At 38.5% G+C, this 27,783-nt stretch overlaps 1 protein-coding gene, 1 long non-coding RNA gene and 1 other non-coding gene across 5 annotated transcripts in view; 2 read left to right on the forward strand and 1 right to left on the reverse strand.

The window, feature by feature from the left end:
• The first annotated feature begins 2,784 nt into the window (after positions 1 to 2,784).
• On the forward strand, positions 2,785 to 3,360 carry LOC143736977 (uncharacterized). The gene is made up of 2 exons (XR_013203605.1): positions 2,785 to 2,992; positions 3,081 to 3,360. It is a non-coding gene; the product is annotated as an uncharacterized LOC143736977 (long non-coding RNA).
• A 2,834-nt stretch (positions 3,361 to 6,194) lies between these two features.
• On the forward strand, positions 6,195 to 6,267 carry trnak-cuu (transfer RNA lysine (anticodon CUU)). Its single transcript has one exon. It is a non-coding gene; the product is annotated as a tRNA-Lys (tRNA).
• A 2,091-nt stretch (positions 6,268 to 8,358) lies between these two features.
• The window catches only part of fbxl7 (F-box and leucine-rich repeat protein 7), a 40,742-nt gene continuing 21,317 nt past the window's right edge, over positions 8,359 to 27,783 (reverse strand). For all 3 annotated transcript variants that reach the window (XM_077226717.1, XM_077226736.1, XM_077226726.1), the window contains 2 exons: positions 14,129 to 14,734; positions 8,359 to 9,666 (listed from right to left, as the gene is read on the reverse strand). In XM_077226717.1, the coding sequence (XP_077082832.1) occupies positions 8,930 to 9,666; positions 14,129 to 14,734 (1,343 nt within the window). In that variant the 3' untranslated portion in view covers positions 8,359 to 8,929. The remainder of the gene's footprint in view (positions 9,667 to 14,128; positions 14,735 to 27,783) is intronic.

The following is a 27,783-nucleotide window of genomic DNA, read 5'->3' on the forward strand; positions in this document are numbered from 1 at the left end:
ACATCCTGTATAATATAATTTTAACAACATGAGTGTGAGTAAATGATGACACACTGCTCATTTTTTGGTAAACTATGGGTGATAAAAACAGAAGATGACCTTCATGTCCACAAACATACTTGGAGGTCTCCTGATTTTGCTTGCTGGTCTGTGCTTGTCACACAGTTGAGATGAAGACTGATTATTCAGCACAGGTATGACTCATCAGAAGCCATATTGCCCAAAGCCAGTGTCTGTGAGCTGTGAGGCCCCAGAGACGGGCTGTATTTCACTGTGAAATTAAACGCTCCTCCGCTACACAAACAACCTCATTATGCCCTGTTCGCCCTGGAAGATTTGCTGCAGAATGTTTTGCCCAACTTCTGCTGATATGGGGGTGGAAGAGAGGAATGCATAACTTAACACATGGCAGTTTCTCATCTCATCTCATCAGAGACATTTATGTTAAATCCTCAAGTCTCAGTGTGATTCAGTCTTAAATCGTCCGGTTATTAGATGAAAGTGTCTGACAGTAAACAAGACCCTAAAAGTTAGTGTTTTTTGTGGGTTGTCTGTTCTTATACGGTTGCAGACAGCAACAATGCTAAAGGCTAATAATAAAATGAATCTATAATCAGAATAATGAGGATAGAAACATAAATAGACTTATTAATGTTCGAAATTTAATGCTGAGTCAAACATTACATAGATCTTCATCCTTTAAATCTTTTTTCTTTTTTTTTAACTACACAAGGTAGAACAAAATATGACAGGCTAGATCTAAGGTAGGCTATTGACACTAAAATGAAAACTCATCATTTATCCGCCCTCATGTTGTGCCAAACATGTATTACTTTTGTTCATCTTCGGAACATAAAAAAAGCAATTTTAATGAAACCTGAGAGGTTTCTGTTGGTTCAGACCACATTGGTTCTAATTGGTTTTGACACGTGAGAACAATGAAGTTTGATTCCAGTTGAGCTTCTGTTTACCATATTTTATGCGCGCTGATCAATGTTTATGTGTATGAAGGTCTAAATTAAATTTTATATAAAAGATCATGCCTCTTTAGAAGACTTGGATTAAACTTCTCGATCCATATGGGTTACCATGTTTACACTTTATTTTAAGGTGTCCTTATTATAGTGTAATTAATCATTTTAGTACTGAGTAATATTCATTTACAACATACTATAGGATTAGGGTTAGGATTTGGGTTTGGTGTATGGTTAGTTGCAAGTATTTAAGATCATGTAATGTGTAAAGTGTAACAAATTTCTTTTACGGTCTTAATGTATTGTATATTAATACATTTCAATGATTCATTGTAAAGGCCTTTTTGGTTTATTTTCATACAATAAACTGTTTTTGGGGCCGCCACTTCGCCAAAGTGGCCTAAAATATGGTCCCTGAAGCAAAACCAGTTTAGAACCTCGCTACACACTTTGTAATGTTCCTCTTAAAACAAAAAAATCTTAGTGTAGTTTTTTGTTGTCTACTACTTTTCATTTGACCCCATTCATCTGTGTTCTGGCGTCTTCTTCCGCTGTCTTTTGACCAAGTGTGGCTGGTTCCCCTCCAGCTGCCTCTCTTATCAGCGTGGCACACAAACCCAGCCGTGAGTCTGGACCGTGTCTGTGCCTTGAGTTCTGGCTGCCGGCCGCCTGCACATAGACGCTCTTCTGAGACGGTTAAGAATCAACATCCGATCACTAGCCAGCACTGTTGCAGATGCCACATCAAGTTTGCATTTATCTTCTCACTGCATTTTGTAAAACAACCATGGTAGTCAAATATCTTTTTAAATCACAAAAGAAAGTTCTTAGGAGTTTCTGCTGTGAGAGACATGTGGTTCGATGGCCTTCAAGGACTGGAACAGCAGGTGTCTGTTGCTGTGGTGCCATGCTGAGCAGTAAAGGTCACTTTTGATGGAGCTGGGTGCAAAAATATTACATTTTCTCTTCGCAGTCACACACACAGGGGTGGCCTATAGATATCTAAAGATAGAAGCGCAGGTCAAAGGTTCCCAATACATATAATTGGCCAGACACAATCCTAATCTTAAAACAAACCTTCCTATCTCCTCCTCTGGTGAAGGATTCATTCATTTACATTTGTTACATGCTTTACCTGCCCAAAACTCTAGATTACCATGATAAAAGAGGCGCTCCAACTCCCTCAAGAGAGATTAGAAACTTAACTCCAGCAGTCATTTGGCCTGTGAGGAAGGACAATGCAGGAGGTGGTGGGGCTGTAATGTGTGGCACTGTGTCCTGCTGTTCTCCTTTTCGCCATGCTGACTAATGACCTTCCCCCCTCCTCCAGCCTTCGCCTTCTCCTCCTCCTCCTTCCACCCCTCCCCCCTTGCCCTCTCACGCGATCTCCCATCCCCCCTGCTCCTCTCAGGGGTGGAGTCCAGCCAGAGAGGCGTCCATCACAGGTCTTTAGATTAGCCACAACGCCACTCAGGACAAAAGAGCTCCTCCCCCCACACCGGGCCCCCTCCCAATCCCAGTCCCCACGTCCTGATGGCTAATGGAGGAGGGGATGCGTAATGGACACAGAGAAGTTCATGGCTCTGCTCTAATACCACAGCGATCCTCAGCAGATCAAGTGTGGATCTGACAGGGATGCATCTCTGTTTGAGATAAACATGCTCGGAATGACAAGCCGCGAAGCCTCACAATGTAAAAGAAGACGAGAAGTGACATTTAAAACCCACAGAAATTACAATGGCAAAAGCTTGATGTATGATACATGTTGATATAAATGTAAATGTCTAAAATTATTCTGTAATCTTATTTCATTTAGGGCCACTATAAGAGAATTCATTAATATAATTAACTCAAGGAAAAGAGACGATTTCTAATAATTTGATACCCTCTAAGTTCAGGCTTTCAAGTTCAGGGTTTTGGACATCAATGTGAGTAGATCACAAACAACAGGAGGCAAGACTTAACATCAAATTTAGCCACGAAAACTGATCTACCACACATCTACCAAGAAAAAAAATGTGTCCAAATCAAACATTTAGGCCTGTGCTACAAGTTAATATGTGTGTATGTTTATCTCTTTTCTTTAATATTTGTTATCCATGCTAGCATATCTGAATGAATCCAGGCTGATGGTTTTCTTCCACGATCAAGAAAAATGTCTGAAAACACACTTGAAGTCAGATGAAACAGCCCATTCAGTCAAGCCACAGCAAGCACGTGGTCAGTCAGATTGAGAGTCGTTGTTGGAGGGACCTCTGCTGGAAATCAAATGCAGTGCATATATATACACCAAATGTTCAAGCTTTTATACAGGACATTTCTGTGTTTGTAATAGACCTCGTTGTTTTGTAAATTGAATAAAAAAGAATGGCTGATAAAAGTAAAATTAAGTGTTTGGTAATTGTTGTAAGCAATACAGTCTAGTAAATTAAAGCAAGTAAATAAATATTATCCTTTTTTAGCCTTTACTCACCCTCATGTCGTTCAAACCTGTCTGAGTTTCTGTCTTGTGGAACAGAAACAAATATATTTTGAAGAATGTTTCAATTGTTTTGTACATGCAATGTTCAAATCTGGTAAAATATTTTGATTTATTTGGGATATGTCAGTGCCTTTATTTTGATCCTCTCTCTGTGGTCTATTGTGTGAAACGAGCAAATTTCCAATGTTGTCATTTGCAATTGTCTGTTGACATTTTTGGTGGGACAAATTTCTGACTGACATTTTCCACATAACCATCTTTTCTGAATTTCAAATTATCATTGTTATCTATAAAATGAATAATCAGAAGTTGACATTTAAAAACGTTGAGGGCCATCCGAATTCCTAGAAAACTTTATTTACTGTACAATAACCAAGTAAGTGGTGTACTGTTCACCACACAATATACAAATTAGACTAGTGAATAATTTGTGTACATTAGTATGGTGGAAATATATCATATCACAGAGTGGGAATTTTCCAGATATTGATATTTATATAAATCTTCCCCTCTTCAATGGGCCTGAAACGTTCCCCCAGGAGACTGTCTACCAGTCATATTCATAATATTCATAATTTTATTTAGCTTGTAATGAGCACTACCTGTTTTTCCAGCACAGCCTCTCCACCCTGAGCTGTACGCTTTTCACTGACACATCAGATTTTTTAACAGATGCCATTGCGCCCCTTTGAACTAACGACCTCACCCCGCTGGCCAGGCATGCATGACTGAGAGATTAACAGCATCTATTTAAGCATATGTGGCCTGCTTTTCCATGTCATTCGATTGTTTATCTTTGTCTTCATTTTAGTTTTAAAATTAAGTAGGGGCCAAAGCTATGGCGCAGAGCAAAACCCAAACCTACACTCTAAAAAAGATGGTTCTTTAAAGGTTCTTTACACATAGTAACAGTTCTATTTAGTACTGTATCGTCTTGAAGAACCCTTTATATGCTGAAATGGTTCTTTGTGTTAGAGTTTAGGGTTCTTTATTCCCGCCTTTTTGTTTTTCAAATCTGTAACTCAAAGCCACCTCATTACTGATATTCTGGAGCTCAGCTGTACAACTACACAGACAAAATACTCTCAACAGGTAAATTATTGTTTTCTTACAAGGTCTATAAATTATAACTTTAAAAATTGTAACTATCATTTTCTAACAATCATATCTTTTTCTCTTTTTAGTTTAACAGAACATGTAAGTGTGAGCAGCTCTCAGGATAGGCTACTCATCATCTCTTCTCCACAAAGTAACAGAGATATGGAATTTATGATCTATATAGTTTGATTTTTTTAAATTACGACTTTATGCCTAAACATACACAGTCACACACACACACACACACACACACACACACACACACACACACACACACACACACACACACACACACACACACACACACACACACACACACACACACACACACACAATCAATCAATCAATCTTCCGCAGCCACAACACACATGTTTGTTTTTGTGATTTGTGAGAACATTCCATAGGCGTGATTTTTTGTTTACTGGATAAACTGTATATCCGATCCCCTTACACTGCCCCTATCCCTAAACCTACCCATCACAGGAGACATTCTGCATTTTTACATTTTTAATAAAACACTGCTTAGTATGTTTTTAAAGCCATTTGAAATATGAGGATTCATGAAATGTCCTCATAAATCACGTTCAAGTTGTAATACCAGTGTAATACCCATGTCATTATACACATTTCTGTCCTCACAAATCACAAAAACACCCACAGACACACACGCACACACACACAAACAAACACACACAGACACACACACACACACACACACACACACACACACAAAAACATTATAGCTACACCGTGACTTTATATCACTTTTTCCTTTTAACAAAGGGCTCATTCTGTCCATTTTTGCTAATTTTGGCCTTCATGAACATAATTGTTTTTACATAATCAAATGGAAGAGACACAATGTAACTCTAAACTCAATTGTGTATTTCAGATGCTGTCACGTATCAAAAGCTCATCATCTGCAGAGAGAAACTGCCACTCAGAATACACACATAATGAAGGACGTACAGACATCAGAGGATTGTGAAAATATTTCACTGAAACTTGGTCTTCATCACATCTACATTGTGTTCAGTGTCAATTGTTATTTATTAATGTATTCAGCTAACCTCTGTTGTTAGAGCACTGTAATTATTGCTTCAATCTACCATGTCAATAAAAAATAAAAGTAGGCTACCTAATTGACACAACATGCTGTTTTGTTTTGATGTAAAACCCAAATAGAGGCAACAAGATATAAGGCCAGGCAGATAGAGGCTTAAAAAAACGATATTCATAAATAATTTATAAAAAATAATATTAATAATATGAAGATACTAATATTATTAGGAACCTGAACCTTTTTACACAGACCCCTACACAAACCCTGAACCTTTTTTTCTTACAAAGAAAATATTTAGCTAATGCCTGCTTATTCGCACGTATAATAGCGTTTTCTTTTCTCAATATATAGGCTAATGATATAAAATTGTAAAATATATATATAAATAAAATCTTATATATTTGCTGGACCAAGACATATGCTGCAGGGATGCAACAAGTCCTACGCCGTGTTAGAACTGAACATATTTAGTAATTTTAATACTTAGTAAATAAATCTATATACATTTTTGTTATTATTGCTTAATAATGTTGATACTTTGATTCTTATACCGCTTTTTGAACATTTCTTGAAATCAGCCCGGCTAGCTCAGTCGGTAGAGCATGAGACTCTTAATCTCAGGGTCGTGGGTTCGAGCCCCACGTTGGGCGTACGTATTTTCTACCTCACTGAGGATACAACAGCTAATTCTCACTAACACTGAACTTTCTCTTTATTAAATATACACATCCTTATCCACTCACTCTACTTATTTGTCCATAACATAGATTTTCAAAATTGTCCGTGCATTTTGCGGGTCAAGACAGCAGGTGGTGCCAAAACCTCATGTAAATGTTGAGGTCTTGGGGATTTCCCTAACACTCTGGGAAACTCTGTTCTATGCTGTTCTGAACTGCTGTGATGATAATTGTATTAGTTGTATAGTGTTGGCCATATAGTGTCTGTTAGCCTGGAATGTTCTGCTGCTCAGGGATGTAATATAGGCTACACTGGACTGTAGCCTACTGCTGTTTTATCACTAGGAAATAGTCAGACTCATATGAATCTGATTTGAGTCTGACTATTACATTTACATTTCCTTCTATTTTCTCACACCTACATTGTCAGCTAGCTTTGTTCTGTGGCAACCGACAAAGGTGTCAGTTAGCGGCTAAATGATAGCTAAAACAGCTTAACCTGCAAGTAACATTGTCAAAACAGCTTTGAAGTGTTTCATTATAAATTATACTGACCCAAATTTAAAATGACACAGTAGGCTACCTTAGACACCTGATCTTTTCCTTAAACGTGGCTAATATAGAATTGTGTGACTGGGAGCATCACTGAACGTTTGCACCTTTTGTTTTGTAATAGTTGTGTATAAGTTCCGTAGATTCCAATATCATACAGTCTCTGTTGGAAAGAGTTAGCGAAGGATGAAGAACAAGGGGCAGTTTAACTATCACAACTAACACAAAACATACAAACACTCATTGTACATCCAGACAACAACACAGTATCGAGAATCAAGACTGTAAACTTTTGAACTTGTTCAAACTAGTTCATCTTTGTATATTCAGCTATTATTTTGTCTTGTGGACTATATAAACATCTGTTATGTAAAATAGCTTATTCAGGGCATTAGGCTACAACATAAAAAAACACATGCAATTTATGATCCCTCTTATTTTTTTTGTAATTATGAACATTTAGCAGATTTTACAATGTAGAAGAGGCCTTAATCAAGGACTTATTCACCCGGATTATTCCATAGGCGTAATGGTTTTATAATGATTGGATTATAGGAGCAGACTGATTGCTATAAAAGGAGGGAAAAGTACTTCCAATAATTGTGTTCTTGTGTTAACAATGGTTACCTCCAAAGAAAAACGTGCAGCCATCATCGCTTTGTAATCAAAATGGCCTCAGATGCAAGGAAACTGCTGCAAAGAATATTGCACCTGAAAGAACCATTTATTGGATCATCAAGAACTTCATGTGAGAGGTTCAACTGCAGTGATAAAAGCTTCAGGTTGTCCCAGAGTGTCCAGAAAGCTATGGAGTCCTGTCCCCACCAGTGCAGATCTGCTCAATATTGGCAGCAGTTGGTGGTGATGCATCTGTACTCACACAGCTTTTGGACAACGGCCTGGGGTCAAGAAGGACAGCAAAGAATCCACTTCTCCCCAAATAAAACATCAAGGACAGCTCTCATAAAATTCAGCCCCAAAACACTGCCATGAATAAAGAAAGATATTAAAATGTTCTGCAAGAGCAACAACGATCAACGATCCAGGACCTATCTGATGATGATCCGTGGGTTGATGGAACATCACGTCACAAGTCAAGAGTGTTAATGAAGTGGATCAGAGATCATTGCATTGAAATTTTGGATCCGTGGCCAGGCAAGTCCTCTGATCTAAATTTCATAGAGAATTGGTGACCTGTGGTCACACACACACACACACACACACACACACACACACACACACACACACACACACACACACACACACACACACACACACACACACGCACACACACAGACACACACACAGACACACACACACATAATCAAACAATCTTCCGCAGCCGACATAATTATATTAATGTAATTCAATAATCAAGATGGGTAATTAGAAAGTACAATTCTAGAATGTAGCAGCCCACAAGTTGACAACCAGTATAAAATCATATTTTGTGCTTTTTCTTTCACGGACTTTGACTACTGCAGGTTAGCAAGATAAAAGCAGACATCATGGTTTTGTTTGATATGGCTTAGACCTCTTTATTCCACTGTGGTCTTCCATTTGTTAAACACCTGAAACAAGCCTTATTGACCATTACAAAGGTGAACGTCACAGCAAAAATGGCACTGTTCGGTAATATTACTCGGCACTGAAACCAAGACAGAAAGGCTTACATGATGAAACAAATCAAAACATTCACAAGAGAGATATCAAATGTAAACACTAAAAAACTGACTTGTGGACCACTGTAGTTCTGCAAACTAGTTTCATGTCTGGTTAAAGTCACATCATGTAATTCTCTATGCATCAACAAATTGCATTCATGAAAATTCATTGCTTGCAATATACACTTTTGATGTAATACAATCTGACATAGACAAGATGAGTAATCAAAAAACTATATAAGTGAATAAAAATATAAATAGATGGATTAAAAAGTTAAGATTTTTCCCAACCATGCAAATTAAATACCGAGGTGCAGCAGTGCAAATCTCCGTTATGTTGTCTAGCAGAGACGTCACCGGCCCGAGTCAAAAGAGATTATCTTCTCAAATCATTCCACGCAATCTCATGTGTGCAGCTCTCAGAAAAAGGCTGGATTGGTATGTTCAATGACGCAGCGTTTACAGTGACGTTTGACAAAGCGCAGCGCCTCCAGTGACACGTCACAGTCCTGTACATTCAGCAGCTGAAGGTCGAAGCAGTTCGCCGCAACCACCTGCAGCCCACGGCCCGTGATGCTCTCGCACGACTTCAGACTCAGTCTCTTCAGGTTGAACGAGTTTAGTGCAAGCTGCTCCAGGCCTGCGTCCGACACCAGCGGGCACTTCCCAATGTCCAGGGACTTGAGCTTGAGGCAGTTCTTGGCAAGGTGCTCAATGCCGTGGTCCGTCAGTCCCTCGCAGCCACGAGCGTTCAGGTAACGCAGTCTGATGCAGTATTTCGCCACGTAGCGCACGCCCACGTCTGTGATGCGGCCGCAGTGCGCTACGCTGAGGTAGCGCAGGCGGCCCTCTAGTTTAGCGATCTCCCGCAGGCCAAAGTCACTGATGAAGCGGCAGTCACTGACGCTGAGCTCCCGCACGGACGGGCAGTAGATGATCAAGAAGCGCAGGCCCTCGTCGGTCAGACGCACGCAGCGCCGCAGGTAGAGGTGGGTGAGCTGAGTGCAGTGAGCTGCAATGGTGTGCAGGCCTTCGTCTTCCAAAGCAAAACAGTCAGTCATGTCAAGATAGCGGATAGAGATCTGCTGGCCATGGAGAGGGGAGAGTTTCACGGACACGTCCCGAGTCAGGCTGATGCACGTTACCTTAGAGCACCCTGCAGAGAACAAAGACAGTAAAGAATATGAACAGTATCAAACAAAGCGAACTTCATATGCACACACAATATGTAAGAATTCAGATCCTGATATGAAACATTTTACCAAAACCTGTATTTAAAGATGAAGTGTGTAATTTCTGTGGTTTTGGTGTCACGGGTGTTGGTGCAGGCAGAAGATGACGAGGGACAATAAAAGGTTCCAATGCAAACTTTTACTAACAGTATAATTCAAATAGGTACAGACAGGCAGAAAGTTCACACTTAGTAGGAGGGAGATCAGACAAAAACTGACTGAATAGAATGAAACTAAATACAAACACATTTACATGGACACCTTTTGGTTCAATCGGAATGAAATCAATCCGATGGATGAATCCGAACACGGTGTTTACATGAACGATAAATAAAGTATCGGGTTGATGAGCGTGTTTATATGTCACAAGCTTCAAATTGCAATAGATCTTTTGACATGCGCTGCGCACACTGCACAAATATACTGCCGCCGTTCGCGCATAACTATTCATAACTATGCGCCATACGTCATTACGCTATTTCAACGTCATTGCACATGCGCAATCCTTTCAGTTTTGGTTTTCAATCCAATCAAGTGTTTACATGTTCTCTCGATCGGATTACAAAAGGAATAAACCACCCCTATCAATCTGTTTACATGAAGGCTTTTTAGTCCGATTGAGCGTCAATTCGATTATAAGGGTCCATGTAAATGCAGCTAGTGATGAACTCTGATTAACAGAACACAGGTGACATAGATGATGATGATGATGATAATTAACTAAACGCAGGTGATACAGATGAACTAAATGACAATAACCATGGATACGAATGAGTGGCGGGAAAAGAACACAAAGGAAGACTACTGAAAATACAAAAATGTGACTACTGAAAATACAAACAAACACTGACACGTGACATCACCAAAGGGCCAGATTTACGAACAGCTAGTTCACAGTAAATTCACACGCAGAGCTTTCCACTCTCATCTGCGCTTTTTTGGAATTTCGCTCTCATGCTAATTTTACTGTTTGGTAATAATAACAATAATAATGATAAATATGAATTCTATTTTTATACAATTACTATATATTATTCATATTTTCATGTAATATGAGTTGTCTGCATTTAAAACTTTACATTTAAAAATTTTAGGATATACAATAAAAATACTTTTTAATATCACAATCTACGTGCCTGAAGTATTTCGCGAGGAGATATCCACTAATATATATTCTCTCTGGAGCACCCATATTTTTGCTTTATTTTTTGCAAACCACATGTGGTCCATTTTTTTCTTCTATACTTATAGCTGTCTCTGGATATTAAGTAGCCATAGGAGAAAGTATTTTAAGAAAAATTACACATTTCAGCTTTAAACTAAGTCTTTGAAGATAAATTATTTAGGGACTGGTTTGACCGTTATAGAAAAAGAAAACATATCTCTATAGAACCATGTGTTTGTGATGATTTTTACTCCCAAAAGACAGACATTTTCATGTTGTCAGATGCACATGAAAAGAAATATCAAATGTTTGGTTTTAGATCTGTTTTTACAGGAATCACAGAAAGCCTTAATGTAAAACATTCCATCAAGAAATGTATCTCCTCTGCTGTCTAGTCTTCACCTCTGTCATCTGATTTAACTTATGAAACACCTCAGACAGTAGAACTAAAGCTGAAGGTTATTGCAGAATATCTGAAGAACATGAAAATGTCAGCAGAGGGTTTGATTGAAACCTTGGAGAGACATATAAACTGAGTCATATCAGGAGGAGTGGGGGATGGGATCTCCCCATGTGTCCTTTTAGGACCACGGTGAGAATGCAGCGCTCAAGTCCATCGCCAGAGGGACTCCAGCCGGACCCCTGCACTCACACAGGGAAAACAACAACGTGCTTGAACAGGAAGTGCAGTTCAGGAAGTTGGAAATAAAACACCAGGGAAGGGACTTGAGGACATGAGGAGGAGGAGTATTATTTTCTAACATATTCATTGAATCCTACATTGTAAACCTCTATATAGTCCTTTATGAAATGTAATACTTGTAAGAAAACTAAGGAAATCCGGCTAAAATGTTGCCAGGTAAAGTCATTAATAACACGTACTGAGAACACAATACTGAAAACAAACTGGGGAAATGGACAAAGATTCATATAAAGGCTCAAATATGAACATTTAACAATCTACCTTAATAGGCATTTATTTTATGCAAAATACAGTTGATGATTGATTCCCTAAATTGGGGTAGCAGATTTTCCCAAAGCACCTTAAAGTCAGAGGTCCTGGTTCTGCTTGGGCTTATGTTTCTTTTGGGAACTATAGAGAGCCCAGACAGAATGCCAGAGCTATTAATACCTTTTCCAGCTTTTCCAAGAGGAAGTTCTGGACATTTCAGTAATCTCTGTGAGTAAAAAAGAAAAAAGGACTCAACTGTCTTCTGTGCTGGACAACAAAGCAGGTGAAGCACAGGCTGTCTGGCTCTGAGTCAGTAAGTCATTTATATAGCGGAATGCAAATCCTTCTGGCTTTTTAGAGAGTCTGTAGACCAACACAGTTACTTTACTGACATGTTAGGTTGAGAATGTCAAATTGAATATAATTGTGTCAAGTCAATACTCAAATACTTTTTTATGCCAAATATCACAGGACTGTTCTGATAGGATTATGGACAGCAGGGGAAAATCAAAGCTGAATTTGATATGTGGCAGCCAAGACAATGAGACCATTGAAATTCAAGAGACTTAGAAACTAAAATTAGTCCATTTTCAAAATTCAGTCTAGGTCATGAATAATTTGAATCATTTTGCATACAGTTGGGCCTATGTAGTTTATTTAATATTGTGTGATGTTAAATTACAACATAACAATTTTGGTGCTGTGTTGGGATGCCAATTGATGTCTAAAGTAAAGTCATGGTTCTGAAGTAAAACCATTTGAAACAATTAAAAATTAAAATATGTAAAATGGCAATTACATTATAAATAAATCTTAAATAAAATTAAAAAACATTTCTTATGTTATAAACATGGCCTTATTTCCAATAATTAAGTTTATCGCTATTGTGACTTTTACACTTTCCTAACCAAGCCAAATGTAACAATCACAACGTTGTAATTCTGAGTTTTTGTCCTAACCATTAAAGCTACACTGTGTAACTTTTTTAGTTTATTCTTAGCTAAAAACACTTAGTTCTTTCAAAAATATATGTGCTCATTAATTTATATTTACTTCGTTCAAGTAATAAAGTATTCTCGTGAGTGTATAATATGCCATTGAAAATACATACGGGTAAGGGGTTCTAATGTCGGTCGCCATGTTGCCCCTCCATCTTGAAAGTACATTAGCCAAAGAGGGACATACCCGTTAATTCAAGCTTCGCCTTTCGCGTTTTTAACACTCGATGGCAGCGTTCCAAATGTCAAGAGGGGGATTGCTTGCACCTCCGTCACATCAACTGATCTCTGCTCACGGAGAAAATGATATAGCCTACAATGTAAACTTTGCCTTACACTAGTGATGTCGTACAACATACAGAATAACGATAGCACTGATAAAAGTTACTTAACTAAGATTAGCTTGCATTCGTCTGGGAACCTGATAACTGATGTTAGCAATGAAATGGTAAAAAAATTACGAAAACATAAAACTTTTATTCATTTTACATAGATGTCATAACCTATAAGTTACCTGACAAATTAAATTACTGCAAATTATAATAGTTTTCTAAAATAACCTCATCACTTGAAGGAACACTCATGGACGAGGTCGAACTGGAAGCCATGTTAATCTTGGACTACATTGGCCACCGTAGGAGTTAAAACGAAATCGGAATTGAGAGGAACAGAAACTAATATTCACTGGGTGGTCATATACCTTTTCACCGCTAGATGGGGTAAAAATCACACAGTGTAGCTTTAAGTGATTGGATCTGGGAAAACCCATCACATGGTGAAATTTTACCAATTACAGGTTTTGATACCATCTTAAAGCTGGTTTCAAGCCCTTTCCAAATCTGTTTTTATTTATTTCATCGTCTGTCGGTAACAAAAGTTATGGTTATGTGAAGTCGGCTGATCGCTATGATTTTCAGGAACGAAATTTTTAGAAAAACAGGTTTAATTAACATCCTGCTAGTGGGACGATTGCCGCTCTTTTATCATTGCCTTTTTTTCCTTATCACATATTTTAGTAGTCATCATAGATTAGGTATCATTCGAAAGCTTACAAACTTAAAATTCATCCTGTGAAACCGTTTTGCATGGTTGCTTTCTTTCTGTTTTTGTAGCTGGGTAACCCGACTCAATGTGAAATCGCATTGGTCTAAACTCCTACAATAACTGTACATTAAACGTTAAATGTCTTCTAAATGCATTCAGTGTGGGCAGCACTTGAGAGATAAATACTAGTAATAAAACCAAACATCATCACTCAAAAAACAAATTACCTGAAACATCCAGGTGTTCCAGGTTGGGACAGCGTGACACCACCTCAAACACGGCCTCGTTGGAAACGTTATAACAGCCGGCCACCTCTAAGCGACGGAGTTCTGGACAGCACTGTGCCACCGTGTACAGTCCTCGATCAGTCAGCCTCCGACAGCCACTGACCACCACAGCCTCCAGGGTCAGACACACATTGGGGGTGTCCTGGCACAGTCTGCGAGTAAGAACCCGAAGCGCGCGGTCCACGTGTAGCACGTCTCCGGTTAGACGAATAGTACTCCACAAGCGGGGGTCCCAGGCCAAGTTGTACCAGCGACGGCACACGCGGGCGCACCGGCACAGCTGGTTGGTGGGCAGGTGGGTGAAGATCTGTAGGAAAGCATGGTCAGGGAGGATGTCGATGAGCGCCCCCTGCTGGTCTCTCGGTTGCCGCAGGCCCCTCTGAGGATGGGTGAGGGAAGTGGGCGGCGTGTGGACCATGGCGATGGTTTCCGTGCCGAACGTGGAAGAGGATGTAGAGGAGCCATTAAGTACAGCTGAAGATGAACGAGGTGGCAATATCAGAGCTGGACTTGGCGTACTCACTGTCCGCATACTAAGGTCCGAATCTGGGAAGAAGGGAAATAGAAAAATGAAGAAGAAAGGCAGAGAGAGAGAAAGACAAGAACACACTATGATATTGCACTCAAACCACTCTGAGAACATCATTATGTAACAAAGACAAGTTGTTGAAATAATGTAAACAAATAGCAGTATTTCCTTTCCTAATCATTTCCTCAGATAATGCATTGTCTTTCTGCACATGCAAAGCACTTGGCTCCATCCCGCAATGTTGACTGAGGTAGAAAGTGTTTCGTAGCTTAAGAAAAAATGACTCTCTGGCAGTGTTGTTGAGATCTAGCATGTATTGTACATGCAGCCTGCAAAAGCCATATTCACAGACTAATCTCCCATGATTTCCTCCACTGTATGATCTGGCCCAGGTCATGCCTGAAACCCCAGATATAATGTATCAGGCCTTATTTACTTTTTCCTGAACCATCAGGGAAGTAATGATTGGATGAGGATCAAGGGTTACCAAGGTTTTATTATTCCATTTGATTAAACTGCGAGCTGCTTAACTGTAAAATGTATTGTTCAGCAAAACTCAAGCCATAACTCTGTTATTTCCATTAATTTATGGGCATGATGACTCCATTGTTCCCTTTGACTTTTTTCTCCTACAGTTTCACTGTGCACTTTATTGAATAATGGGAAACAGCAGCTCATAATCATATCCCATATATGACGGATATGCCTCCATTGACAAGAATCTGAAAGTAAGCAAGCTCAGTCTTCAAGCACTGCCTTTATGAAGATTATATCTCAATAACAGCACAAGATATTTAAGTCCATTGATCGACACATTTAACAAGCTTCTGTTCTGATTAAATATTTGAAAAAGGTGTGATTCTATTGCAAATTTATTATATATTTCATTACATTTTATAATATAATATTATATAATATAATATAATATAAAATGTATTATTAGTGAGTGTAATTTCAATAAGTTCATTTAAAACAATTCTTGCCAAAGCTTTGTTTACATGCATACATCTCTAAAATACTTGGCCTTAACAATAAATATTAAACAAAAACATTTGGAAATGCATTTCACTAAAAAAAATATTTAAAAAATGCATGTGCAAAAAACGTTAATGGTAGTAAACGCCATTTGGTTACAGTATGTTTTTAAAAAAACCTGATCTTATTTATAACAGGCTGTTGGTTCCAACCTCTATAATTAATAAAAAAGTAAATACAAAATGCTCTAAGAAATAGAAAGCAGTAAGGACAAAACCCCCACACAACTCAAAGTGCCAGAAGGGAGCGTATAGTGAGACATTTAGCTTTGATTGAATTGCTACAGCCACCACATTCACAAACTTAGTCCTTAGAGTAGCCAACATCCCATAATGTTATGGGGAGCCACTACAGTTGGCAGAAGAAGCAGAAGCCAATTACATTTTAATGTCACCACTAGAGACGAAGAATTGGAAGTGGCCGTGAAGGCTGCGTGGCCCTGAGCCCTGACTCACACGATAGACCACTGCCCTCACTACCAGCAGAATTACACTGCTTTGCACACCTAATACAAAGCATTAGCTCCTAGTTGAACAAAGAGTATAGTAGGAGGAGCTGCGTGGTTATGGTGGTCATTTTCAAAACACTAATAGCAATCTTGCTAGAAAATCCAGCTTAAATCTGATTTGACATGGTTTCATTTATAGACATTAGCTGGTCCAAACTGGTGAATCAGCCAAATTATCAACCAACTTGGTTTCCACCTGGATCTGCTGTCTTACAAATAGTATTATCAGCATGACAATTTGAGTGAAAAGTTGAATTGAGCAAAAATTCCCCTTTTTATTCCCCGGTTTAATGACAGCAGAATTTGAGCAGCATTAACTCCACACACCTGATTATCATGTGATTTGAGAATAATCCAATGAGCATCAAGAACATTTGACCATCTGTTCATTCACATGGTCAGTGTCTAAGGCTGCGTCCGAAAAAGCACTTATTTTGAACAAGTTATTACTTAACAACCGTTAAACATTGTATATAGTATGAATGTATGTATTATGAATGTGATTCGGACATACTACATCCACCATGCTGTCATTATTATGTGACCTACCAGCGTCAGCCATTCATAAATCCTCTCCCGTGGCCTCATGGGATGGTAAAGTGTCCATCGTATGCACACTTCACAATCTCACTCTCATCCAGGTACGTTTTACCTACTCTTTTATGAGTACTGTGAATTTGTCTCATTCTATTTTTCACCTACTATATAGTAAGGAAGTATGTGATTTCGGATGCAGCCACAATGTTGCTTGCTATTAATCTGTGAAACAATATTGTAGTGCATATATCCGAAAGTTTGCGTGTTTTAACCACCAGGGAACATCTTGCTCAATTTATCTTGCTAAATGCTAGAAGTGTAAAGTTGCTTATTGTCAGAACTCAACAGGCGGCTAAAATAATGTTTCCTGAGTTAACAGTTTATTCGCTCACATACAGATTATTCTCTTTGACAGATTGACTAAACATTAAAGCAGCAGCTGTAATCAGGGTGCCAGTGTCTGTTTCAAACATTAATGCATTACTCAAGCACACAATGGGATTTCAGCAGCTTAAAGCTCCTCGGTCTGGAGAGCAGTTGCACTGATACTAAAGTGTGTCAGGCTGCTAAGAAGAGGATTAAAAACCTACTAATCCTCCAATAGTGTTAAATCAATGGATGGTTCATCTGTGAAACCTCTACAAGAGTAGCACTGTACCAATCAAATGTACTACCAACACAAACATATGGAGAAACCTGCTTCTAGCACTTTTGCATTTTCAAAATTTAAGGACCTTCTAGAATATATATTATTAAGCCTTAAAGAATCTGAACATTTTTTAAGTAATGTTTGCAATATAGGAAAAAAGTCTATTTTGTTTTTTCTCCAAGCCTCCAAGTTTTATTTGCTCCAGATATTTTCTTGTAAATCCCCTAAAACTTCTGGTTTAAAGACGTACCTTTGCCAAATTTAACCCAAAACCACATATAATGCCACAGAAGCCATAATTACCCCAAGCCACGAATTGTATCTCATTATTGCATTTATTTTAAGACTGTTCCATGCCTGTTCTGGTTGCAATCTAATGAAAATGAGGTGAAAACATGAAACTTGAAGCTAAACTAAAACGTTATTAATGTCAATATAGAACTTAAACAGTTTTTCCTACAAACCATTGTTGGTCGAACCTTGAAAATGTGAAATACCTCTGTGACGTTTGTTTGAATTGTTTAGGGGAGGCCTTCTTTCTCTTTTCATTCGAGAGTTAAAGTCTGTCTATGGTGAATGCTAGACTATGGATTGGTATTCCAGGCAGGTGCAATGAGGTTCTCAGACATAAAACTACTCCAAAGACAAGATGCCAACTAGCTATTTAGTCCACTGACTAATGCTCACTGTGACAAAAGTAAAAAAAAAAAAAAATGCAGACAAAAATAAAGCATCTAGTGTTTCAAAGCAAAAAAACACTGTTTGAAGCTTGTTTGCAACCAAAGTAGCACAGCTTACTTTCCCAGCATCTCTTTGTAATCTATTTTAAAAAATAACAGGGAGCTGGGATAAGTGTTAAGCTGTTGTGAAATGGCACACAAAAATTTCTTTGCCTGGTGATTTTGATATTGACTTCCAATTATTAATTGAAATAAACCATCACAAAAGAGATAATTCACCCATAAAAATATATTTAAAAATCTTCGCTGCTTTATATTGAAAACAGGATAGGATTAAATTCGAGGTAGTTTGATCTTGGAGCTACCATTGTATTATGTTCACCCATGCACTCAGTGCAATGTGACAATGTGTAAATATAATTTCAAACCTCCATTCAAGCCCAGTTATCTCTATTTACGCCCATATTTAATGGGCCCTATCATACACCCGGCACAATGCGGAGACAGGCAATGTTTTTTGCTAGTTTTGCTAGTTTCAGCGCGACGCAGTCATCATTTCCACGTCCTGCGCTGTACGTTGTTTAAATAGCAAATTCATTTGCGTCCATTTGTGCGCCCATGGATTTGTTGGTCTGAAAACGAGGTGTGTTCAAGCACATTGTTGGTACTTTGATATTTTGAGGCAACTGAAATTGTATACAGTTTACTATTAATTTACTATTAATTAACAATTTTATATTATATAGAGATATAATATAAAATATATAGAAATAACTGGGCTTTGCTGCGCTTATTTGTGTTGTGTTGTTATGCAGGTATGTTTTTCTTTTAATTCTGCTTTTCTGTAAAGCACTTTGATCAGCCAGTGGCTTTTGTAAAATGTGCTATATAAATAAAATGAACTTGAACTTGAAATAGACTTCAAAATATTTTTTTGTTATTTAAAGAGTGCCTTAGTAATATGCACCTATAGGCAGGTCCACAACGTGCATTCACTTTGTTCCGTAGACGGTCTGCTCGCGTGCTTTAACCTCGTGCACGAGCAGATCCATTTCCTCACTAGAGAAGCGTTCAGTTTTACCGTTAGCAAATTCCGCCATGTAAATAGCGAATCCGCCATGGCACAAACGCAACTGGCTTTTAAAGCGAATGGGAGATGAGACTCTGATTGGTTTAGTGCACATTATGCTCAAAACACACCCATTACTCAATAAGAGAGGGGGACAACCCTTTTAGACCATTCACCATTTTTCCCGTAGTTAAACAAGCAAAAGTGGATTCGGACACACTCTAAGTGCACTTGCGCCATGCGCTTTAGACCATGCGTTTAGATCGTAAAAATAGGGCCCAAGATGCATTTACTGCAATGAATGGGCCCTAAGAAAGAACCTGAACCATCAGGAATCCAAGTTGCAGCTGCAACATTCAAATAACGCATGACATTTCGGTAACCTTTCTTTTACGGTCCTGTTCACTATAGTCAAACCAAAATTTATTCAGACACCTTGCTATCTTAACTTACATAAATTAATTGTCCTGCACCCACTATAAAAAATATATATATAAAAAATGATATATGGTGTCTGAATAATTTTGCTTTGACTGTACACTATATACTTATAGTAATAGCATATTAACTGTGTAATAACTAGGTACTAACCCTGAACCTACCCCTAAACCTAACCTTAAACCATGTAGTTCCCTTATATTACCAAGTACATTCTGAGGTAAGTACACTGTAAGTGCACGTACTGTAAAATAAAGTGATTTTCAAACATTAATCAAACACAGCAATTTTGCAACCCCTTCAGCAAAACTGTGCCAAAGCTCGGCCACAAAGTATGCAATTCATTTAACCAAAATATTAAGAGCAAATTTTCAAAATTAGGTTGAGCTGTCTAGTCTTCCCATAGCCTGGCAGCGAGATAGGTGTAGGTAAAGGTTTTTAAACAGACCAAAAATCAACAGACGGGAATGTAAGGAATGTCATTTTACCCTGTAGATCACTTAAGCAAAGCCTGCTGTGAACTCTCAGACTCATCACTCCTCCAGCTGTTCAGCATCCCGTCACTCAATGACCTCTGAACAACGTCAGCCGGGAATGTTTTCCTGCACACCTCTATAATCCGAGATGACACTGCTCATGTGGCCTGTACAATCATTAATTGCACAGCTGTCAGCTCTGGGATTGATTAGTTGTTCCTCTATACGAAAGCTTCCTGCTGTTGAACTTTAAGACCTTTATTCATACATACTTCATAGTCTGATCGAAATAATCAAATCTGATATGCAATGTTCTCACAGTCTTTTGCACAGAAAAGGAGAGGTTGGGAGGGAATCACGGTTACAAATTTGACAACAAAAGTCCTGTTTCATCTCAGGAGTGTTCCAGGGGTAATTGCTTACAAATATGCCTAATGCAGATTGGTTATCTTAAGACAGGTCCCTTTACCATAATCTCTGTTGGAATCTTCTACCTTTTGAAGGATGAAAATGAGATGTTTGGAGTTAAGGCCAGATTCCATGTTTTGAGCAGACTCCAAAGGGTCTGGAATGAGGGTGAACGGGAGGTCAGAGCCACTCACTCATGTTGTTTACTCATACACAGATGACTGCACAGCTCCACACAGGCCACTATCAGGGGAATCACCACTAGCCAAAACTAAAAAATTCAGCTCCGGCAGTTGCGTTAAACATGCAAGGCAGATTTCAAACCTGCAAACACCACATCAGTCAAAGTTGCAGATATGTTGTTATATAATCTATCACATTCGTAATACATTGAAGCTATTTTCTTTCTACCACATTTATTTAAAAAAAGAAAAGAGGCTACCTGATAGCTAAGCATACTGTATGAAGGGAGCAACAGCAATTTCTCCACCAAGTTCAAAGCATCCAGCGATCGGTTCACTTGAGGTTTTCAGTTTTCCTCCCACTGGTGAGAGAAACACAGATCTGTACAACAAAAAAAGTTTGGCAAACCTTTATTTTAAAAATGTTAGTTTTTAAAAGTTTTAAAAACCCTGAAGTTTGAAGGCTTATTTGCCATATTATAAGCTTTTATTATTATATTTTATCATATTTAAGAAATTAACTTCTGTGGACCTGGGTGGAAAACAGAATGCATAACCTGTGATTCATTTCTTTGAATTTTGGGCTGTGTCCGAAAGCTTAAAAATGCTGCCTCTGCTGGGGAGGTAGGAAGGCAAAAAGCCATGTCTGAATTCAATGATTGTGTCAGATCCTGTCTACTCAGATACCTTTATCGCTCATTATACTATGTGTACAATTCCGACAGTTGGGCTAAAAAAACGTGTCTGAAATTTGCGGCTGGTGTTCAGTTTGTGTATAATGTTGGTTTTGGCTCTGGCTCACTTTTTTCAACTTTCGACATAATTTAAAGTGAAATTAGTATTGTGGTGATTAAATATTGACATTATAATCACCAAAGCTCTCTCTATTTAGATCCATTATGCTGCATCAGAAGCCTGTTGGAAATCAGTTTAGAAAGTACATTTGTGTGCAAACGCTGCTTGTGAAGTCATTGACTTATAGAGCAGTAAGGCAACAAGTTTTCAGACACACTCGTAATTCAATAATTCCGCAATTCACCACTTTGTACTCTGCTTACAAATTCATTCTCACGACCTTAGGTCTCCAATCTCACCATTAGTTCATTGTTTTAGCTAAAAGAAACAAAATGAGATGTCTTCAGACATGTCTCTTTCACTTGGACACCGAGCGTGACCTCTGGCAGCAGACAGTAATCTGATCTCACATCGCAAACTCGGAACTTGTAACATTGTGGTGTCGGGGGCCAGAGGCTGTAGCTGCTGGACTTTGATTCAGCAAAACTTGCTTTCATAAGTGTCAGAACTATTAAGCACAAACATCAAGGCACGAAATGAAATAATCATAAATGTTAAAGTACTAGGGTACATGACAGCAGAGCCGGATCTTTCCATCTACAGCGGCAGCGTTTGAGTCGTTCAGCTCTATCAGAGGTTGTTGACAGACCTGGCACTCCCTGCGCCTGGCTCATCTGTCAGTCTAACCACAGTTCCTGACAGACGCTGGTCCTGCATATGTCTCAGCTGTGCCCCTTCCAGCTTCTAGAGGGGCATCTTGTTTTGATTAAAATGCCTTTGGAGCTTCTCATGCGAGATTCTGGGGCTCTGCAAGCGTTTCTGCCTTAAAGAGCAGCTGTGCTCGTGCACTACCAGCAAACACACGGAATAATCACTCACGTTATCCCACTTTATTCTGACATTAACTTGAATATTAATTAGCAATTCATATGTGTTCTGCATTATCCTGCATATTTAAAAAAATGCATGGTGGAAATGGGAGCTAAATTATTATCACTGTTCAAAAGTTGTTCAAAAGTTCACCATTTTAAGCAGTATCAGGTATCAAAGCAATAGGTGCAGAAAAACACGTTCAGTTCCGGCATAAGCATACAATTTGAGCTTTGTTTGTTTATTTTATTCCATGCATTTATTCATAACAGTATCCGGAGAAGTCAAACCATTGCGTCTCTTTGATGTTTTCACTCTCTAATTATCATATTAAAAAGAAGTGAAGTAACCGTGTCACCATAAATATTGTTCTAGAAATATTCCTCCTTATGGGCGCAGGATTCATCCTATTTAATCAAAAACATCATAAAGGAAATATTCAAACATCTGGTGTTCAAACCAAGGCTTTGCCACACTAAAGGAGGAGAAGGAAAGGCATTTCATGTTCCTAACCAGTCTGCCCTGTTCTCATTCTCTCCCCTCCTCAGTTTGGAAAGCCAGGCTGGTGATGCATAAAGCAGAGAGGATCTGGAGAAACAGTCTGAAGCCTGATCACCCTCGTCCTGGCCTGGGCCCCCTTACACAAATTAACCACATGTACACTCTGCCTGCACACAAATTTCTACATTAGCAGATGACGTGCAGAGAAAATTAAATACAAGAAACTGTTTGCACAGCAAAGCGAATGAAGACAATGAATTTTTTGTTTCATATGATCACAGAGATAGAGTTTCTAGATCTTTAAATGGGGGTTTTATGGCAGTGGATTAACAGATTAACTAAAATATAAGAAACTAGACATACTGCATTTTGATTGGATGGCCCACTATGCAACCAAATCTCATAGTTTCTGTCAGATGCCAGGCTGGACGTGAATGATCCCTCCGCCTTATATACTTGTAAAGCAGCCAAAGCATTTGGCCTCAAAGCTCATTATTAGCCTAAAAGATTCTTATTAGTGCTACGCTGGTCTAATCTCCAAAATCTGAAATAGCTAATCTGCAGACTGAGCCGTGCATTTCAAGGCTAAATCGAAACATACTATTAATCCAGAAAAAGACCGGAGTAGTTCTACAGAGTTCCTGTCCTCTTTCATAGTCTGGATGAAATATTATAGGTTATCTGTCTTCCATTATTCCATATATGTGAATAGAAAGGGACATTTTACACTTCTCAAAATATTGCCCTTTGTATAGGGATAGTTAACCAAAACAATGAAAATTCTGTCATCATTTACTCAACCGTATGTCAGTCCAAACCTGTATGACTTTTTAAATCTGTATAACATAAAAAATGTCTAAGCATACAATGGAAGTCAATGGTCACAAAATCCATTTGTGCTCCACAGAATACAGAATGTAATGCAGGTTTGGAACAATGTAAATGAGTATAGGACTTTCATTTTTGGGTGAACTGATCCTTTAATTCCATTGATTAACTTTTCCTAAAGGGATAGTTTCACCCAAAATAAAAAAATCAGACCCCATTCATTGCATGGACATAAAAAACTGAGACACTTTTCAAAATATCTTATTTTGTGTTCCAACAAATGAAAGAAAATCATAGAGGTTTTGGACGGAATGAGGGTGAGTAAATGACGACAGAATTTTCATTTTTGGGTGGACTATACCTGGCCAATCAGGGCTGGGCAACTCTGGCCCTCGAGATCTATTTTAGTTTAGCTCCAACCTTGATCAAACTCATCTGCATTTAGCTTTTTATAACCCTGAAGACTTGATTAGTTTGTTCAGGTGTGTTTGATTAGGGTTAGAGCTAAACTCTGCAGGAAAATGGATCTCAAGGGCCAGAGTTGCACACCTATGCTTTTTAAATGGTCAATGGCAATACTTGTCAAATATTAGAATTGCATTTTTATTCATAACTACTAGGGGTGGAACGGTACACAGAAGTCACGGTTCGGTTCATACCTCGGTTCAGACATCACGGTTCGGTGCGATTTCGGTACAATGGAGTGAAAAGCAAAACAAAAATGCAGAAGGCATTTTTATAAAAGTCTTAAGCCTTGTATTTTTTAAATAAGTTTTATTAATAAAGGCATAGAACCAGTTTATTTGTATGCACTGACAATAGTTTTATATAATTTAATTAGTTTATTAATTCAATTAATAAAAAGACAAAGACCTTGCGATATGTTTGGTATGTTTGAATGAATTTAAAATGAATTTGCCATATTTCAGATCAAATATTTTTCTTAATTTTAATTAACCCTAACTTTATTCTCATCTGAATTATAAATTATTGATTTCCGTATAAAATAATACTAGGCTACCATTAAAAACCACATTTGATTTTCTTTTTTTAATCAATGTAGAATGTGTAATTTAAAAGTAAAACTGTGTGTGTGTGTGTATGTGTGTGTGTGTGTGTGCGTGCGTGCGATTTTGGTTGGGTGACAGTTGTAGGTTACAGTTTGACAAGAGGGTGTGACAAAAGCACAATGTTGTGTTTTATTGCAAGTGTACACAAATATATGTAAACACTTTGCAGTTTGAATTATATGTTTACGGAGTATGTTTTTGTTTCCACTGTTTGATCGCGCCCGCGTCTCTCTCTCTCTCTCTCTCTCTCTCTCTCTCTCTCTCTCTCACACACACACACACACACACACACATTTCGATCGTGCCCACGCCTCTCTCTCTCTCTCTCTCACATACACATGCACACACACACACACACAGTTCGATCGCGCCCGCGCCTCTCCCTCTCGCGCGCGTACACACACAGTTCAGCATTGTAATATTGACATCGCAGTCTGTTCATTATGCTGCGTTCAGACCAAACGCAAATTGAGCGAATTTTATCGCTATTTGGAGTTTTATTTATTTTTATACCGTGTATTCTACGTGTAAATTCGTGCACCGTACCGTGACGCCCGTACCGGTTCGGTTCAATACGAATACATGTACCGTTCCACCCCTAATATCTACACTTATTTTGTTCACATTTTTATTCCCCAACCAACCAAAAAGTCCATATAAAATGATTCCAATATTATTTCACATTCATACTGGCGATTAAGATTCTTATAAAGCTGCTCCTGGACTCCTAAAAGGAAGCAATGACCTCACCAGGGTAGTTGGGGCACAATGGAAATAACTGCCTACTGACTTCCTGTTCTCCCTACTGTTCCCCATTATAGGAAACAAGAGTGAGAGACAAAGGTCTCTGTACTCCAAGAGGAGACATTATGCTCTCCACAAACATACACGCCAGTGACACAGAATGACAAATGTCGATGATTCTCCTTTCTTCCATTTTTACTGGAAATGACAATTACACAAAACTTTATAAGCTTATTAAAAAGATTATAGACTTGTTTAGGGCACAGTAGTCATACTACCACACCTACCTCCATAATGGTGGTTTTGAAGTAAAAAGATGGAGGACTGAGCATCTACATAAATGCCACACTAAAACACCACACCATCAACTGGTTCAGCAGGGGTCTTGTTTACTCTTTCTCCACATAAGAGAAGCATCCCTCTTCTCTCCGCTCCACTCTGCCCTCACATAATCTCACTAATCAGGGGTGCACTGCGGTCGCTGTAATCATACTGTCATTTGGTATGAAAGCTCAAGACTTCTGAAGAGCTTACAAGAGTTTAAAGTAGCTGGCCCAGAATCTTCCAACACATTCTTAACTGATTTGAGGCATGTCATGAGGTCTTCTTGCATGTCATATCGGCTTGATTTTTAACGTGTACATGCCTATTAGGTATAAGTCAGTGGCACTTTAGTTTGCAAGATATTATGGATCTACAATTCAGAAATACCATGTGCACATCCCTGCCTTTGTATTATTAATGCACTGTATGGAGGAAATGGCTGTAGCTTTGAAAACCTGCAGCAGTGCCATTACCAAACCTCTCACAGACTTGCAAAAACTTAAGCTCTGTGGAAAGAAAAACAGTGTGGTTGAGTATGGGAATCTTTAAATGCAGTCCCCTGCCAAGTGTCTTTGGACATCAAATGAATTTCTTCTACTGTTGAATCTCTTCAGCAGTGAAAACAGGCAGACAAAGAAAATATACCTCCAACCTAAAACCCAAGCCCAGGGATAAATCAAGCCCGGCTCTCCTGCTGCAGGTCCCTCTTAACTCTGCTTTGGCCAAACTCTCCCAACCTGTTTTCTGCTCATGGCCACAGAGGTTTGTCATGACACTCACAGAAACTCTTTCACCTGAAACATCCAGACTAGAGGTTAAAACGCAACAGCAGTCCGAATCCATCCATATTGTTTTGTTAAGCAGGCAAACCTTGTGTTGGGAAAGGTTGTAAGACGGGCACCTGTGAGACATTTCCCTTGAAAAACATATCACTTCCCTTTGCTGCTGAGCAGCTTTCAACATGACTGGTACTTGGGCGAAACCAAATAGTGGGAAAATTGCCAAATGGAGAAATTAATTTTTATACAGTCCTTTTAAAGTATAACTATTGTCTCAGATATTGGCTCTAATTTAAAACCTAGTGAGCTTCACGGCACAAAGGCTACAGTGTCAGACTTCAATGGCAGCATACTCTACTAAGCATTAATATACACAGCACACAAATATTAAATCATTAATATACCCAACACCAAATCATCATATTATAAATGATTTCTGAATGATCATGTGCTACTGAAGATTAGTAATGATGCTGAAAAATAGGAATAAATTAAATTTTGAAATAAAAAAAGAAATCAACATTTCTCTAGCTTTATCCACCATCTTGGATGTATTTTTTTAATGAACAGTGCATTTTGTTATTGTCTTCTTGATTAAGAATACATGCAAATCTGCATTCAAATTATTTTCAGAATAATTTAAGGACATATTGATGAAACAGATCAATCCTATCTATGCCATACAGTATTACCATACCAATTTGAGCCTGATTGAGTCCATGAGAATGTTTATGAACATGAGGATTGCACAGAACATTTGCAAGCACGGATTTTACAGGACAGTCTCTCACCATTCCGTACCAGTGTTTACTAATAATGAAACTACGTTTATCTGCACCTCGCTAGTGAGAAACTTCATGTAGCTTTTAAGTTGCTAAACTATTTTACTGATAAAATCGTCAGAGCAGCGCTGACAACATGCGAGTGTGTGTCCGTACTGTATGTGTGTGCGTTTGAGTGGGAGAGAGCCAGGGAAAAAGATTTGTGCTTTTCCATAATAACTAATAAATGCGAAATAGACTACATAATAAAACGTAATTTTGTGGCAAAAAAACTTAACGTAAGTATCCTATTGTTTACTATAATTATTTGTTCGGTCAGTGTCGTGGCGGGTTTTGGTTCTGTAGGCTGCAAGGACATTTGAAATAACTGAAATCATCTGGCGAAGTGATA

Source organism: Siphateles boraxobius, unplaced genomic scaffold, assembly GCF_051911475.1.
Source record: "Siphateles boraxobius isolate OS27281-9 unplaced genomic scaffold, OSU_SipBor_1 1, whole genome shotgun sequence".
NCBI classification, from domain to species: Eukaryota; Metazoa; Chordata; class Actinopteri; order Cypriniformes; family Leuciscidae; genus Siphateles; species Siphateles boraxobius.